The sequence below is a fragment of the Triturus cristatus genome, chromosome 5_1 (assembly GCF_964204655.1).
Source record: "Triturus cristatus chromosome 5_1, aTriCri1.1, whole genome shotgun sequence".
Lineage (NCBI taxonomy): Eukaryota > Metazoa > Chordata > Amphibia > Caudata > Salamandridae > Triturus > Triturus cristatus.
Window position 1 is genome coordinate 607,641,135 of NC_140587.1, and position 14,179 is coordinate 607,655,313.

The 14,179-nt window shown below is 53.3% G+C and overlaps 1 protein-coding gene across 1 annotated transcript in view; it reads right to left on the reverse strand.

Annotated features, from left to right (window-relative positions):
• Positions 1 to 5,537: 5,537 nt before the first annotated feature.
• LOC146831269 (uncharacterized) overlaps positions 5,538 to 14,179 on the reverse strand; it is a 53,992-nt gene continuing 45,350 nt past the window's right edge. Inside the window, exons 3-4 of the mRNA XM_085604128.1 lie at positions 9,392 to 9,480; positions 5,538 to 6,897 (exon numbers count right to left, since the gene is read on the reverse strand). Of these exons, the coding sequence (XP_085460254.1) occupies positions 5,894 to 6,871 (978 nt within the window). The 5' untranslated portion in view covers positions 6,872 to 6,897; positions 9,392 to 9,480 and the 3' untranslated portion in view covers positions 5,538 to 5,893. The remainder of the gene's footprint in view (positions 6,898 to 9,391; positions 9,481 to 14,179) is intronic.

Here is a 14,179-nt window from a genome sequence, read left to right on the forward strand (position 1 = left end):
TGCCGCACCTGAACTCAGGTTCTGTGTGGACTACCGAGGACTTAATTCAGTCACCAGGACTGACGCGCACCCCATCCCCAGAGCTGATGAACTTATTGATCGGTTAGGGGCTGCACGGTACCTCAGCACGTTTGATTTGACATCTGGGTACTGGCAGATCACCTTAACTGATGGGGCCAAAGACAGGTCAGCATTCTCCACACCAAATGGGCACTATCAATTCCGGGTTATGCCCTTTGGGATGAAGAATGCCCCTGCCACCTTTCAGAGGTTGGTCAACCAGGTGTTGGCTGGACTGGAAGATTTTAGTGCAGCCTACCTGGATGACATTGCAGTGTTCAGCGCCAGTTGGGAGGAACATCTGCGCCACCTCTGGGAAGTGTTGATGGCACTGCACAAGGCAGGCATCACGATAAAAGGCGAGTAAGTGCCAGATCGGGCAGGGTTCCGTGGTGTACTTGGGGCACCAGGTAAGGAGCGGCCAGGTGGCGACCCTATAATCCAAGATTGATACCATCCTGGCATAGGAACCCCCAAAGACTCAGACACAGGTGAGAGTCTTTTTAGGACTCACGGGGTACTAAAGGAGGTTTGTCAAGGGTTATGGCAACATTGTTGCACCCTTGACTGAGCTGACTTCCAGGAAGCAGCCCAAGAAAGTGAACTGGACTGACACCTGTCAGAAGGCTTTTGACGCCCTGAAGACTTCCATGTGCACAGCACCCGTGCTTCAGGCACCCAACTTCTCAAAAGAATTAATTGTTCAAACGGACACTTCAGAGCATGGTGTGGGGGCTGTTCTATCACAGATTAATGAAGAGGGCCTAGACCAACCTGTAGCCTTCATCAGTAGGAGGTTACTTCCACTGGAACAGAGGTGGAGTGCAATTGAGCATGAGGCATTTGCTGTGGTCTGGGCACTGAAGAAGTTGAGACCATACCTGTTTGGGACCCACTTCTGGGTTCAGATAGACCACAGGCCCCTCAGATGGTTGATGCAGATGAGGGGTGAGAACCCACAGTTGTTAAGGTGGTCCATTTCCCTACAGGGGATGGACTTTATGATGGAACACCGCCCTGGTACAGAACACGCCAACGCTGATGGTCTGTCCAGATTTTTCCGCCTTAGTGAAGAGAACTCCCAAGGGGAAGGGTAGTTCTCCCCACATTTCAGCTGGAGGTGGCATGTGTTAGACCTGGAACCATTGGTGTGAGTCTCCCTCCCATTTTTTACTGATTGTCTCCTCTGTGTTGATATGTTTTGCTGGTTTAGATGCTTTGGGCACTGTCCCACTGCCATTCAGTGCCACAGTGCAAGTGCTCCCTATGTTAAATTGATGTATTGATTAGTGACTCCATGATTGGGTTATTTGATTTACTTGTCAGACCCTAGTACAGTGTACCATGTGTGCCCAGGGCTGGTAAATCAAATGCTGCTGGTGGGCTTGCAGCACTGGTTGTGCCACCCACAGAAGCAGCTTGCAAAGGGCGTCTCAGGTCTGCCATTGCAGAGCCTTTTTACAGTCTGGTACTGCCATGCTGACTTACCAAGTGCACCCACCTGCCAGTCCCTAAACCTTCCCTTATCTTCATATCAGACACCCCTATGGTAGGCCCAAAGGCAGGGTGCATTATAAGTATAAGGTAGGACATGCCCTGGTGTGTGTGGCATGTCCTAATAGTGAATTACATCCATTTTCGTTTTTCACTATTGCAAGGCTAACTGTTCTCCATAGGCCAGAATGGGCAGTTTGACTATTACATCTTATAAGCCTAACTGACTCAGGGGAAATGGAAGAAATTCGAATTTAGTATGCCTGAACTCAGAATGATAAAATACATATTTTAGTGAAGTTGGTTTTAACATTCTGGTGCCGATCACGATCCGGCAAAAACCGGGTACGAACCGTCGGACGGAGCATAATCTCCGTCCGACGCGTACCCGGTCGTCAATTTTTACAAACAAGGAATTACGATTCGCACGGGTACACCAGTACCGTACGAATCGTAAAAAAGCCCGACCGACCAAAAAAAACCTACCAATGCGATCCGGAAAAGCGCCGACCTGACGTCGGGACGCTCGCAGCCAGCCATTCACGACCCAGGAATCACGATTCGCACCGACGTCACCCCGCACGGTGAATATTTTGCGGCAGCCAAAAACTGCCGGGAAATCAGGACGACGCGAACAAGGACCACCAGTACGCGACGGACAGACGACGACGCGAACAAGGAGGACCAGTATGCGACGGACACACAGGACCACGCGACCAAGGAGGACCCGTACGCGACAGGACGACGCGATCAAGGAGGACCCGTACGCGACAGGACGACGCGATCAAGGAGTACCAGTACGCGACGGACAGACATGGACCCGAACCTACGAGTCATCCCTGCCCTCATAGCAGTCCACCTCCTCTACAGGTTACGACGCAGACGCCGCAGAAGGTCAGAATAACTAAGGGAGGGGGGAAAGTGGGGTGGGGTGGGGGTGGCAGGACCAGGGCAGGCCACAAAACAACCACATAAGTCACACACCACACATGGCCTGGACATACCTGACTCCCATGCCCTGGTCACCACGAGGGGGTGGGGGCATGTCCTGATAAGCCAGCGACCGCCACAACGGAAGTCCGTCACCACGCGAACCGGCAACACAACCAGACAGGTACGTCCCGTACCCATGCCTGAAGAGCGTGGGTACGAGTCGTGCCACGCCCACACACGTCACCCCAACAATGGCGGGACGGATCGCACCCACGTGGCAAAGGCCTGGGTACGGGCCGCACAAGCATCACATAGCGTGGGGACGTATATGTACGGACCCTACCCCCACCCCGTATGCAAGGAGCGCACCCCCCACCCCAACAGTGAAAGTACGACCCGTACCCCCACCCGCGTATGCATGGAGCGTACCCCCACCCCAACAGTGTAAGTACGACCCGTACCCTCACCCGCGTATGCATGGAGCGTACCCCCCACCCCAACAGTGTAAGTACGACCCGTACCCTCACCCGCGTATGCAAGGAGCGTACCCCCCACCCCAACAGTGTAAGTACGACCCGTACCCCCACCCGCGTATGCATGAAGCGTACCCCCCAGCCCAACAGTGTAAGTACGACCCGTACCCCCACCCGCGTATGCATGGAGCGTACCCCCCATGCCAACAGTGTAAGTACGACCCGTACCCCCACCCGCGTATGCATGGAGCGTACCCCCCATGCCAACAGTGTAAGTACGACCCGTACCCCCACCCGCGTATGCATGGAGCGTACCCCCCATGCCAACAGTGTAAGTACGACCCGTACCCCCACCCGCGTATGCATGGAGCGTACCCCCCATGCCAACAGTGTAAGTACGACTCGAACCCTCACCCGTGGACGTACGGACCGTACCCCCACCCCCACCAGTGTAAGTACGACCCGTACCCTCACCCGCGTATGCAAGGAGCGTACCCCCCACCCCAACAGTGTAAGTACGACCCGTACCCTCACCCGCGTATGCAAGGAGCGTACCCCACACCCCAACAGTGTAAGTACGACCCGTACCCTCACCCGCGTATGCATGGAGCGTACCCCCACCACACCAGTGTAAGTAGACTCGTACCCTCACCTCGAATGCATTGAGCGTACCCCCACCGTGTATGTTCCAAGCGTACATATCCTGAAATCGGAGGTGTGTGTGCAGAGTCCACCCAGCAGTGCCCTGAGACAGGAGGGGTGGGTGTGGAGTCCTCCCAGCAGTGCCCTGAGACAGGAGGGGTGGGTGCCTATCACTAACAGCAGTGCCCTGAGACAGGAGGGGTGGGTGCCTATCACTCCCAGCAGTGCCCTGAGCCAGGAGGGGTGGGTGTGGAGTCCTCCCAGCAGTGCCCTGAGCCAGGAGGGGTGTGTGCAGAGTCCACCCAGCAGTGCCCTGAGACAGGAGGGGTGGGTGCCTATCACTCCCAGCAGTGCCCTGAGCCAGGAGGGGTGGGTGTGGAGTCCTCCCAGCAGTGCCCTGAGACAGGAGGGTTGGGTGCCTATCACTAACAGCAGTGCCCAGAGACAGGAGGGGTGTGTGCAGAGTCCTCCCAGCAGTGCCCAGAGCCAGGAGGGGTGGGTGTGGAGTCCTCCCAGCAGTGCCCTGAGACAGGAGGGGTGGGTGCCTATCACTAACAGCAGTGCCCTGAGACAGGAGGGGTGGGTGCCTATCACTCCCAGCAGTGCCCTGAGACAGGAGGGGTGGGTGCCTATCACTCCCAGCAGTGCCCTGAGACAGGAGGGGTGTGTGCAGAGTCCTCCCAGCAGTGCCCAGAGACAGGAGGGGTGGGTGCCTATCACTCCCAGCAGTGCCCTGAGCCAGGAGGGGTGGGTGTGGAGTCCTCCCAGCAGTGCCCTGAGACAGGAGGGGTGGGTGTGGAGTCCTCCCAACAGTGCCCTGAGACAGGAGGGGTGGGTGCCTATCACTCCCAGCAGTGCCCTGAGCCAGGAGGGGTGGGTGTGGAGTCCTCCCAGCAGTGCCCTGAGACAGGAGGGGTGGGTGTGGAGTCCTCCCAGCAGTGCCCTGAGACAGGAGGGGTGGGTGCCTATCACTAACAGCAGTGCCCTGAGACAGGAGGGGTGGGTGCCTATCACTCCCAGCAGTGCCCTGAGACAGGAGGGGTGGGTGTGGAGTCCTCCCAGCAGTGCCCTGAGACAGGAGGGGTGGGTGTGGAGTCCTCCCAGCAGTGCCCTGAGCCAGGAGGGGTATGTGCAGAGTCCGCCCAGCAGTGCCCTGAGACAGGAGGGGTGGGTGCCTATCACTCCCAGCAGTGCCCTGAGCCAGGAGGGGTGGGTGTGGAGTCCTCCCAGCAGTGCCCTGAGACAGGAGGGTTGGGTGCCTATCACTAACAGCAGTGCCCAGAGACAGGAGGGGTGTGTGCAGAGTCCTCCCAGCAGTGCCCTGAGCCAGGAGGAGTGGGTGTGGAGTCCTCCCAGCAGTGCCCTGAGACAGGAGGGGTGGGTGTGGAGTCCTCCCAGCAGTGCCCTGAGGCAGGAGGGGTGGGTGCCTATCACTCCCAGCAGTGCCCTGAGACAGGAGGGGTGTAACACATGTGTGTGAGGCCAGAATTATCCACATGCATACTGCCTACAAGGGAACATGTCCCCATGAACTCATGTCAACAGACTCCACACACAAGTACAGTGATCACCAAGGATGCCACGATTGTTGCAGGTGGAGACATGGCCCTGCATGCATGGCCAAAGTAGAAGGGCTCCGTCACACACACAGCTCATGTAGACACAGCTCTGCGCTAAACATTGGGAACACCCTGCAGGGAAGAAAGCTGGGTACACAGAGGAAGGAATACACCCTGGGACAAGTGCACCATGCAGTAACTGCTTACATGAACAAAGAAAGTTAGCCAACACCTTGTGATGGCACACAGATCCCAGGGTCCCACCAATGAGCAGCACACTACTACATATCCCACACACCCAAACCCTTAAACACCACCCAAAACCATGTAGCAGCCCCACCAACACCAATACCAGCATAGCAGTAGTGTGATAATGAAAACAAAATTAAGCTTTATTCAGCATGAGCACAATGTCCGTGGATCTCAGGCAGTTCAATATTCACAAAGCCCATAGGGCAGTCAATGATTCTCAGCTGGATGGGGGACACAGTGGGATGCGTGTCCCCTACCTTGCCTGCACAGTCAAATGGCATCGTCTTCCACACTGGTGAGGGCATCAGGGGGGGGGAAGCAACAGGCACCGCAGGGACATCAGGGCAAAGGGGCGGCGTTGTGGGTGCAGGGATGAAGGACTTCACCACAGGGGGTGGGTCAGTGCCAAAGGCGGAGGCCAGGATGGCACTACACACCTTTGCAAGGTCCTCCAGGGAGTCCCCTGCACCCGAAGGGACCTCAGGCCCCAAGGAGGGGGGGGGGGTCAGAGGGATGGGTCGCAGCGCCACTGGGGGAGGGTGGAGACAGGGGGGGAGACTCAACCACCCTGACCGGGGACCTCCTTGACCGCTTGCGTGGTGGTGTAACTGTGGGGCTCAGGGACAGAGCGGCCATGAAGGAGTCCTTGGGGGAGATGTGGCCAGGAGAGCTGAGGGGAGGGGATTTGGAGGGAGTGGACTGGGTGGAATGCGGACTCCCACTATGGCTGCGTGTCACACGTTTGCCCCCCGACCCAGTGGGTGTGCCTACCTCACCCTGTGTGTGCGTGTCAGGAGGAGTGCGGTGGACCTTCCCTGCTGGTGTGGTGCCCGTGTCCGTTGATGTGGGTGCATGCCGACGTCTGGGTGTACGTGGGACAGGCATGGGAGTGGGAAGTGTGGATGGGGCAGGGGTAGGTGGGGGGAGGTCGCACTGCAGGAGACCCACTGCTGCAGTCAGTGTGGAGTCTATGGACCTCAGCAAGTTGCGTTGGTCAGCCTGCGATGAATGAATTCCCTCCAAGAATGCCTCGATGTTGGTGAGGGTTTTGCCGTGGGCATGGAGGACACTAAGGATCGCAGCCTGACCAACCTGCAGTTGCCGCTGGATGTCCACAGACTCTGCATTGGCGGCAGCAGTGGAGACAGGGGCAGGGGGTGCGGTGCCTGGCAGGAAGGAGACATGCTGTGACCGGGCACGCTGGGAAGGGACACGAGCAAGTGGGAGGTGGCTGATGGGAACTGAGGGGGCGGTGCGAGGTGTTGTTCCGCTGTCAGCTGCTGGTGCAGCCACCGCCCACTCGGAGACATCCTCCTCGGACCTGTCAGCTTTGTATTCTGACGTGCCAGTCGACAGGTCCTCGGCCGCACTATCCTCCACCTCTGTCCCACTCGATGTGCCAGCCCCGATGTCACGGCTGGCACTGGTGCTCGGTCCCTCCGCCTTGCCTGTGTCCATGTCTCCCGCTGTGTCCCCCGACGATGCTGTGGGCAGGGTGGAGAGACAGAAATTAATCAGACAGCTGTACACATCAGTCACATGAGTCCAATCGACATAGGTAACACTGCATAGCCTGAAAAGGAAGATCCCTAACATCTACTAAACAAGGTACCGATGTAGGGCATGAAACACACAGTTGGTTGAGCCACCATGCCACTGAAATACCATGGAGAGCATGAGACAATAGCTAAACACAGGAAACGGAGTCTGACATAGCACCCAGGCCCTGGGGACAATCCAGCACTGCATCTGCACCACACAGCGTTGGCGAAAATACCGATGACCAGGGACCATATCCATGAACTTGAGACACATGCTGCATAGGTAATGCTGAAAACATGCCCAACATGACTCGGTCACTGCACATTGCGTGTGTGTCCAGAAACATCACACACTGCCCAGACCCAGCAAGTAGAAATCAGGATTTGACACATAGGCATTGCCCGCCCCAACAAAACCCTACACGAGGCAAATTGTTGAGACACAGGTGGCACCAACATCTCATAGTCTGGGTGATAAACACAGGGGCAGGCAAAATGCAAGATTGGACGCCAAACAGCCAAGGTGCGCCTGTACAAATAATGAGGTACCAGTGCCCATCCTCAGATGAGTATAACAAGACACACAGGCACTGGCAACTGTGAGTATGAAGAAGGACAATCAGGTCAGGCTGCACAGTGGACACCTGTACAAAATAGCACGTCTACATACATGGTGACAGGGGACAATGGCACAGAGCACAACCTACGCTGTAGACACTGAGAGTGTCCACGTTTATGATGACACATACACCACTGAGGAAAAGGTGCCCCAGGGGACAGTAGTGGGCACGCAACTACATGCTACTGAATGGTAATGACTGCAACACACGTCACCATCCCTGCACTATGCGTATCGCACACTCATGCACATCATGTCACAGGCCACTACATAGGACATGCGCGCTGTAAGGCATGACACATGAGAGACCAACTCCCATGTCTGGAGTCAGCATCAGTGCCAACTGACATGGAACCCACATGCAGTGAACTTGACAGTGCACAGGCAAGGTCCCACAACCTGTTACACACCACCCCCACACATGATGCTACAGTCATTGTTCTCATGGACAAAGCGCCAGCCTACATTACCTTGTGAAGGAGTGACTACACACAGACCAGGGAACACATTGCAAGGAGGGGAAGGGTGGCAGGGGCGCAGCGCTATACTGGGGCAAACAGGATCTGCACAGCACCTTTAAACCCTGCCAGTGAATTCATGCTACTGTGCCCTTACAAATGCCGGTGACACACAACAAACACACATGTACCTACCCCCTTCCGGCATATTTGTCATCAGTTGGAGGGGTGAGTACCCACCTCAGATTATAACCACAACCCTTGTCAGGGGGATTCCTCAAAGTCACTAAATGAACCTGAGCTTAACTCCCTGGTAGTTTTGACCTGGCTTGGCAGTTCGGGCTGGACTATTCCCATAAGGAACAGGGTCAAGACTGATTTGCATATGGCTGGGTCTGAACTGGGGTGGCAAAGTGAGATAAAGAATGATGATGGAATCAACCCAGATCTGTGACTGGAGGTGAGTGTCTGATAATGATACGTTTCAGCACTCCGTCCATCATCTCCTTGTGTTTGCTATGTTAAGGATACTCCAGGGTTTGCCAGGCAGCTGGTGAAATAGATGCTGCGGATGGAAAATTGCAAAGTGGCATTGTGTGGGTTACAGACCTCACGTCTCATGGTGATGGCCTGGCTACTAGATAATGACATGTCTCATACCATAGCAAGAAAATATGTGGCTTTTCAACCTGAGATCACCAGGCCATGGGACATATGGGATTTGTTCAGGCATCATCTTCATACAGAGGTAGGTTCTTGACTTATCATCTCAGAAGTGGATGGCTAGAGGGGTGCAGATTCATGAAGGTATTACAAGACATCCCTGAGCCATGGGTTCATATAGATTAGTACATATTACAGTATGGACCCCTATGCCTACACTACAGAGATTAATATGGCTGTGTCTAGTTCATTGCTATGATACCTGTTAACATAATGACTCAAATATCCTTTAACAAAGTCCAATACCGATGGTAATAAGACCATTAGCTTATGTGGTACATTAGCATGCATTGGTTGTTACTCTTAACCCGAAACACAATAAAAAGGATAATGAATAGGAGACAAAATTAGTAATAAACATAAGTGATTTAGATAGTAAAAGTTAAATCAAGGAAGATACTAGAGGAAAGAAAACATCAGGGGGATCATTTAAAAAGCAGAAATAGGAGATGCATGGATAAATGAGAAAGATTAGGAAACAGATAAGGCAAGAGGGAAGTTAGACAAATTAAAAGAAAGAGGCAAATTGAGAAAAGGAGAAGACCAAGCAAGCATGATGAAGGCAAGAAAACTATTACAACTGTTGCAGAAAGGCGGGCGTTCATTCTTTCCCCGGCCAGAGAAATTTGTGTCTTACCTCTGCTTCCATCCAAGTTTTATGAGTGGGAAAATACTTGTAGTACACAGAGGACCTTATCGACCATCCTTCTGGGAAGCTGGCTTGTCCTGTTAGATTAATTGATATCATTCAAAGCATGTTTTTCTGTCACAAACTGACTTTCAATTCATTCTAAAAACTGCACAGTCGTTAGTTTAAAAGATGTGGATAAGACTGTTACTTGGATTGAGAGGAGGTACTTGCATACAATCAAACAACATTTTAGAAAGGAGTTACTATATGTAGTTTACAAGCATCATTCACTTGACAGTCATAGCCTCACTGCACTTGTGGGTTTCTCGGTATGCAAACAGACATCTGCTCATTGCGGGCTTCATAAAGGAGTGGGTTGTGTCACTTTTTCATCAAGCCCATGTGAGTGTGCTCCATAGGTTTGTATTTTATTTACAGTTTGTAGTGTGTGTGTGTGTGTGTGAGTGTGTGTGTGTGTGTATGTGTTTGTGTGTCATTGTCTCCCTCACTCAGTGAACAAGTCGAATGTTTATTCTTTTCTTGGTACCAGTGTACTGATTATCCTAGCAACAATGGGACAGACGTACAAAGCCATTTTGCTATTGCAAACGTTGGGTTTCTCAAAGTCACATTGTTTGCTATAAATCTCATTTTGCAAGTTGGAAAAGTGTTTTTGACTTTCATAACTGGTTCACTGGCAGATACCGAATTGTAATTAGGAGGCGGCACGAAAAGGGAAGGTTCCCTCCTAATTGCGAAATTGTATGATATGTCAGTAGTTTGATATTGGAATTGTGGTCGTGAACTACTGACCTCAAAGATGGTGTTAATTGATTCACACACTGGAAGGAATCCACTGGGTCTGGGACAGCTTAACCTTTGTTACTGGTGTTGCCAGCCTCTGAGGGCATATGCAATGGTCCAGAGCACCACGCTTTACTGCGCCTCAATAATTTCCCAAACAGGAAGCCGTTTTTGTTTTTTTAGGTCTCGCTGAGTCAGCGCGCATGCGCTGCTCGGAGAGACTTTAGTATGTGAGTTTTCAAAGTGGTACCCCAATGGTTTTTCTGGCTACAAGCTTGAGTGCACGATGGCGTGCAAGTGCACAGCTGCTCCCTGCATTCCCCCTCCCTTCTCGCCCAGCCCGTTGATGCTCTGCTCACATCTCCCTCCTCACTTTTCGTTACTTTCATTCTGGATCCTTTTCGTCAGTTTCATTGTGGCTCCGCTGCTCCTCGCATTCCCCTCTGCTCCTCGCATTCCCCCCCCTCCCTTCTTGGCCAGCCCTTTGATGCTTATAACATTGTATTTCATTTAGGGCATTAAACATAAAGGAACGCTGGCAACGCTGATAAAATGGATTTAATTTTGAGTAGTGACTAAAACTTTAACCACACACACACAACCACACACACAAGCACACACACACTACAACAAGCACACACACACAACCACACACACACACAACCACACACAATAACACACACACAACCACACACAAGAACACACACACACCTACACACACAACCACAACGTACAACCACGAGCACACACACAACCACAACCACACACACAACCACAACCACTCTGAACCACATACACACACACACAACCACACACAACCACAACCACACACACACACACAAATAGACACACACACACAACCACACACAACCACACACACACACCACACACACAACCACAAGCACACACACACAAGCACACACACACAACCACACACACACAACCACACCCACAACCACACACACACACACACAACCACACCCACAACCACACCCACACCTACACCCACACCCACACAACCACACACACAACCACAACCACACACACAACCACAACCACACACACAACCACAACCTCACACACAACCACACACACAACCACACACACACACCCACAACCACACACACACCCCCAACCACACACACCCCCCCACAACCACACCCACACTCACACCCACGCAACCGCAACCACACACACACAACCACACAGACACACGACCACACAAACACACAACCACACACACAACCACACACACAATACCACACAACCACACACACAACCACAACTACACACAACCACACACAACCACAACCACACACACAACCACACACAAATCCACAATCACACACACAACCACACACACAACCACACACAAACAACCACACACAACCACACAAACACACAACCATACACAAACAACCACAACCACACACACACACACACGGCTACACACACAACCACACACACAACCACAAGCACACACACCCACACACACAATCACACATAACTACAATCACACACAACCGTAACCACACACAACCACATACAACCAGAACCACACACACAGAACCACACCCCCCACACATACACAAACACACATCCACACACACACAACCACACACACCCCCATACACACAACCACACACACACCCCACACACACACCCCACACACACACAACCACACATACACAACCACACACACAACCACACCTACACACAACCACAAACACACACACAACCACAACCAAACACACACACAACCACACACAGCCACAAACACACACACAAAACCACAACCACTCACACAACCACACACAACCACAACCACACACAACCACAGCCACACACAACCACAGCCACACACCCACAAACATCCACACACACACAAACACACACACACAACCACATCCACACACATCCACAAACACACAACTACAGCACACAACCACAGATACACCAACACACACACAACCACACACACACAACCACACATACCCAATAACATACACACACAACCACAACTACACACACAACCACAACAACACACAACCACACAACACACAACCACAACCAAAACCACACACACAACCACACACACACACAACCACACACACAGACCCACACACACAACCACACACACAACCACGCACACAACCACAACCACACACAACCACACAACCACAACCACACACAACCACACCCACACAACCACACACAACCACACCCATACCCACACACACACACACAACCACAACTACAAATACAACCACACACACACAACCACAACTACAAACACAACCACACACACAACCACACACATACCCCCCACACACACCCACACACACACGAGCACAACCACATACGCAACCACAATCATACACAATCACACACAACTACAACTACACACACAACCACAGCTACACACAGCCACAAACACACACACACACAATCACAACCACACACACACACAACCACAAACACAACCACAAACAAAAAACCACAAACAAAACCACAACCACTCACTGTTGGAAGGCGGACCTCGGGGAGTCGGAGAGACCACCCAGGGGGGCCCCCACACTGTACAAAGTAGCCGAGCGCTGCTGAGAAGCCTCCTAGGAGAGGTCCTTCTCCTATACCGTACTAGCACAGTAACACCACCACACAGGACTCGAGGATGTTTATCAAGACGAGCAATTCTTTATCAGCATTTAGGAAGTTACGGTTATCGATATATACAAGGGGGGATCGAGGGATCCGCAAGAGTCTCAAAGTCTTTGGTAGGGACGGGGTAGCGGGACAGTCTTTGTACCAGCCTGGTACGGGGAAGCTCTGCGCCAGACCCTGCGTTAGGCCGAAGGTGGCTCCGGGGATCGGAGCGGCAGGTGCTGGTCTAAAAGCAGCTCGGACGTGGAGAGCCGCGACGGTGTCTGCAGGGCTCAGGTGGTAGTTCCGCTTGGGTCGAGCCGCGACACAGTCAGCAGGGCTCCGGTGGTAGGTCCGCTTCGGTCGAGCCGCGACGAGGTCAGCAGGGCTCTGATGGCAAGTTCAACAAGGTCGGGCCGCGACAGTGTCAGCAGGGCCCCAAAGGTTCGTGAAGGTCTTTAAGCACGGTGGAGCCGCAATGTAGTCAGCAGGGCTCAGAGTGTGGTTCCAGGATGAGTCTTTCTCCGTAGGGTCAGCCGCGATCCGATCAGCAGGTGTTGGAAAGGCGTTCGCCGGAGGGGGGTTCGATACCCGTCTTGCCCACCCCTTTGACCCACCTCTTCCAAGTAGGCCGAACCAGGCGCGCACACCCTGAGCTTACACTACAAACAGAGTGACACCACACGTATTCTTTGCAGGACGATAGGTTCTTTTATCAATGGTTTCAAGGGATCTTTATGATCCAAGGTGCAAGCAGTACAGCAGCGGTACAAGGTACTACAAATCGGTAATTGGGGAATGGGGGCAGCGGGACAGTCTTTGAAGGTAGTGTCTCTGCGAAGTACCCTGTGGATAGCTCACAATCCTCGAGCTGGAGGGTGTTGTGTCTCTGGGCGATCTCTTGCCGAGTCGTCCTCTAAGGGAGCGCCGCGAGTCACTCAGCAGGCACAGGTAGTCGGAGTTCGGGAGCCGCGACCTCGTCAGCAGGGCTCAGATGGTTCAATAGCGAGAGGCCGCGAGTCACTCAGCAGGCCCAGGTGACTTCAGCGTTCAGGAGCCGCGACAGCGTCAGCAGGCTCGGATGGTTCCAGGTCTTCTCTGCCATTCGTTCCCCCGGCACCCCTTATTATACTCCCCCTGCCCTTTGAAGTCCGGAGTCCTCGCAGAGAGGGGCCTTGGGTGACGGAGGGGGTTCGGCGGGATTTCCTGCCGCTCATTTCTTTGGTCTTTTCAGGTGGGTCTGGGAGGGACCCCAGACGCTCGGCAGGGGAGGCGCCTGCTCCCCAGGGGCCTGGTGGCCGATAGAGTCCTCCCGGGGGAAGGCGACCCGAGGTGTGACTGGGCTGG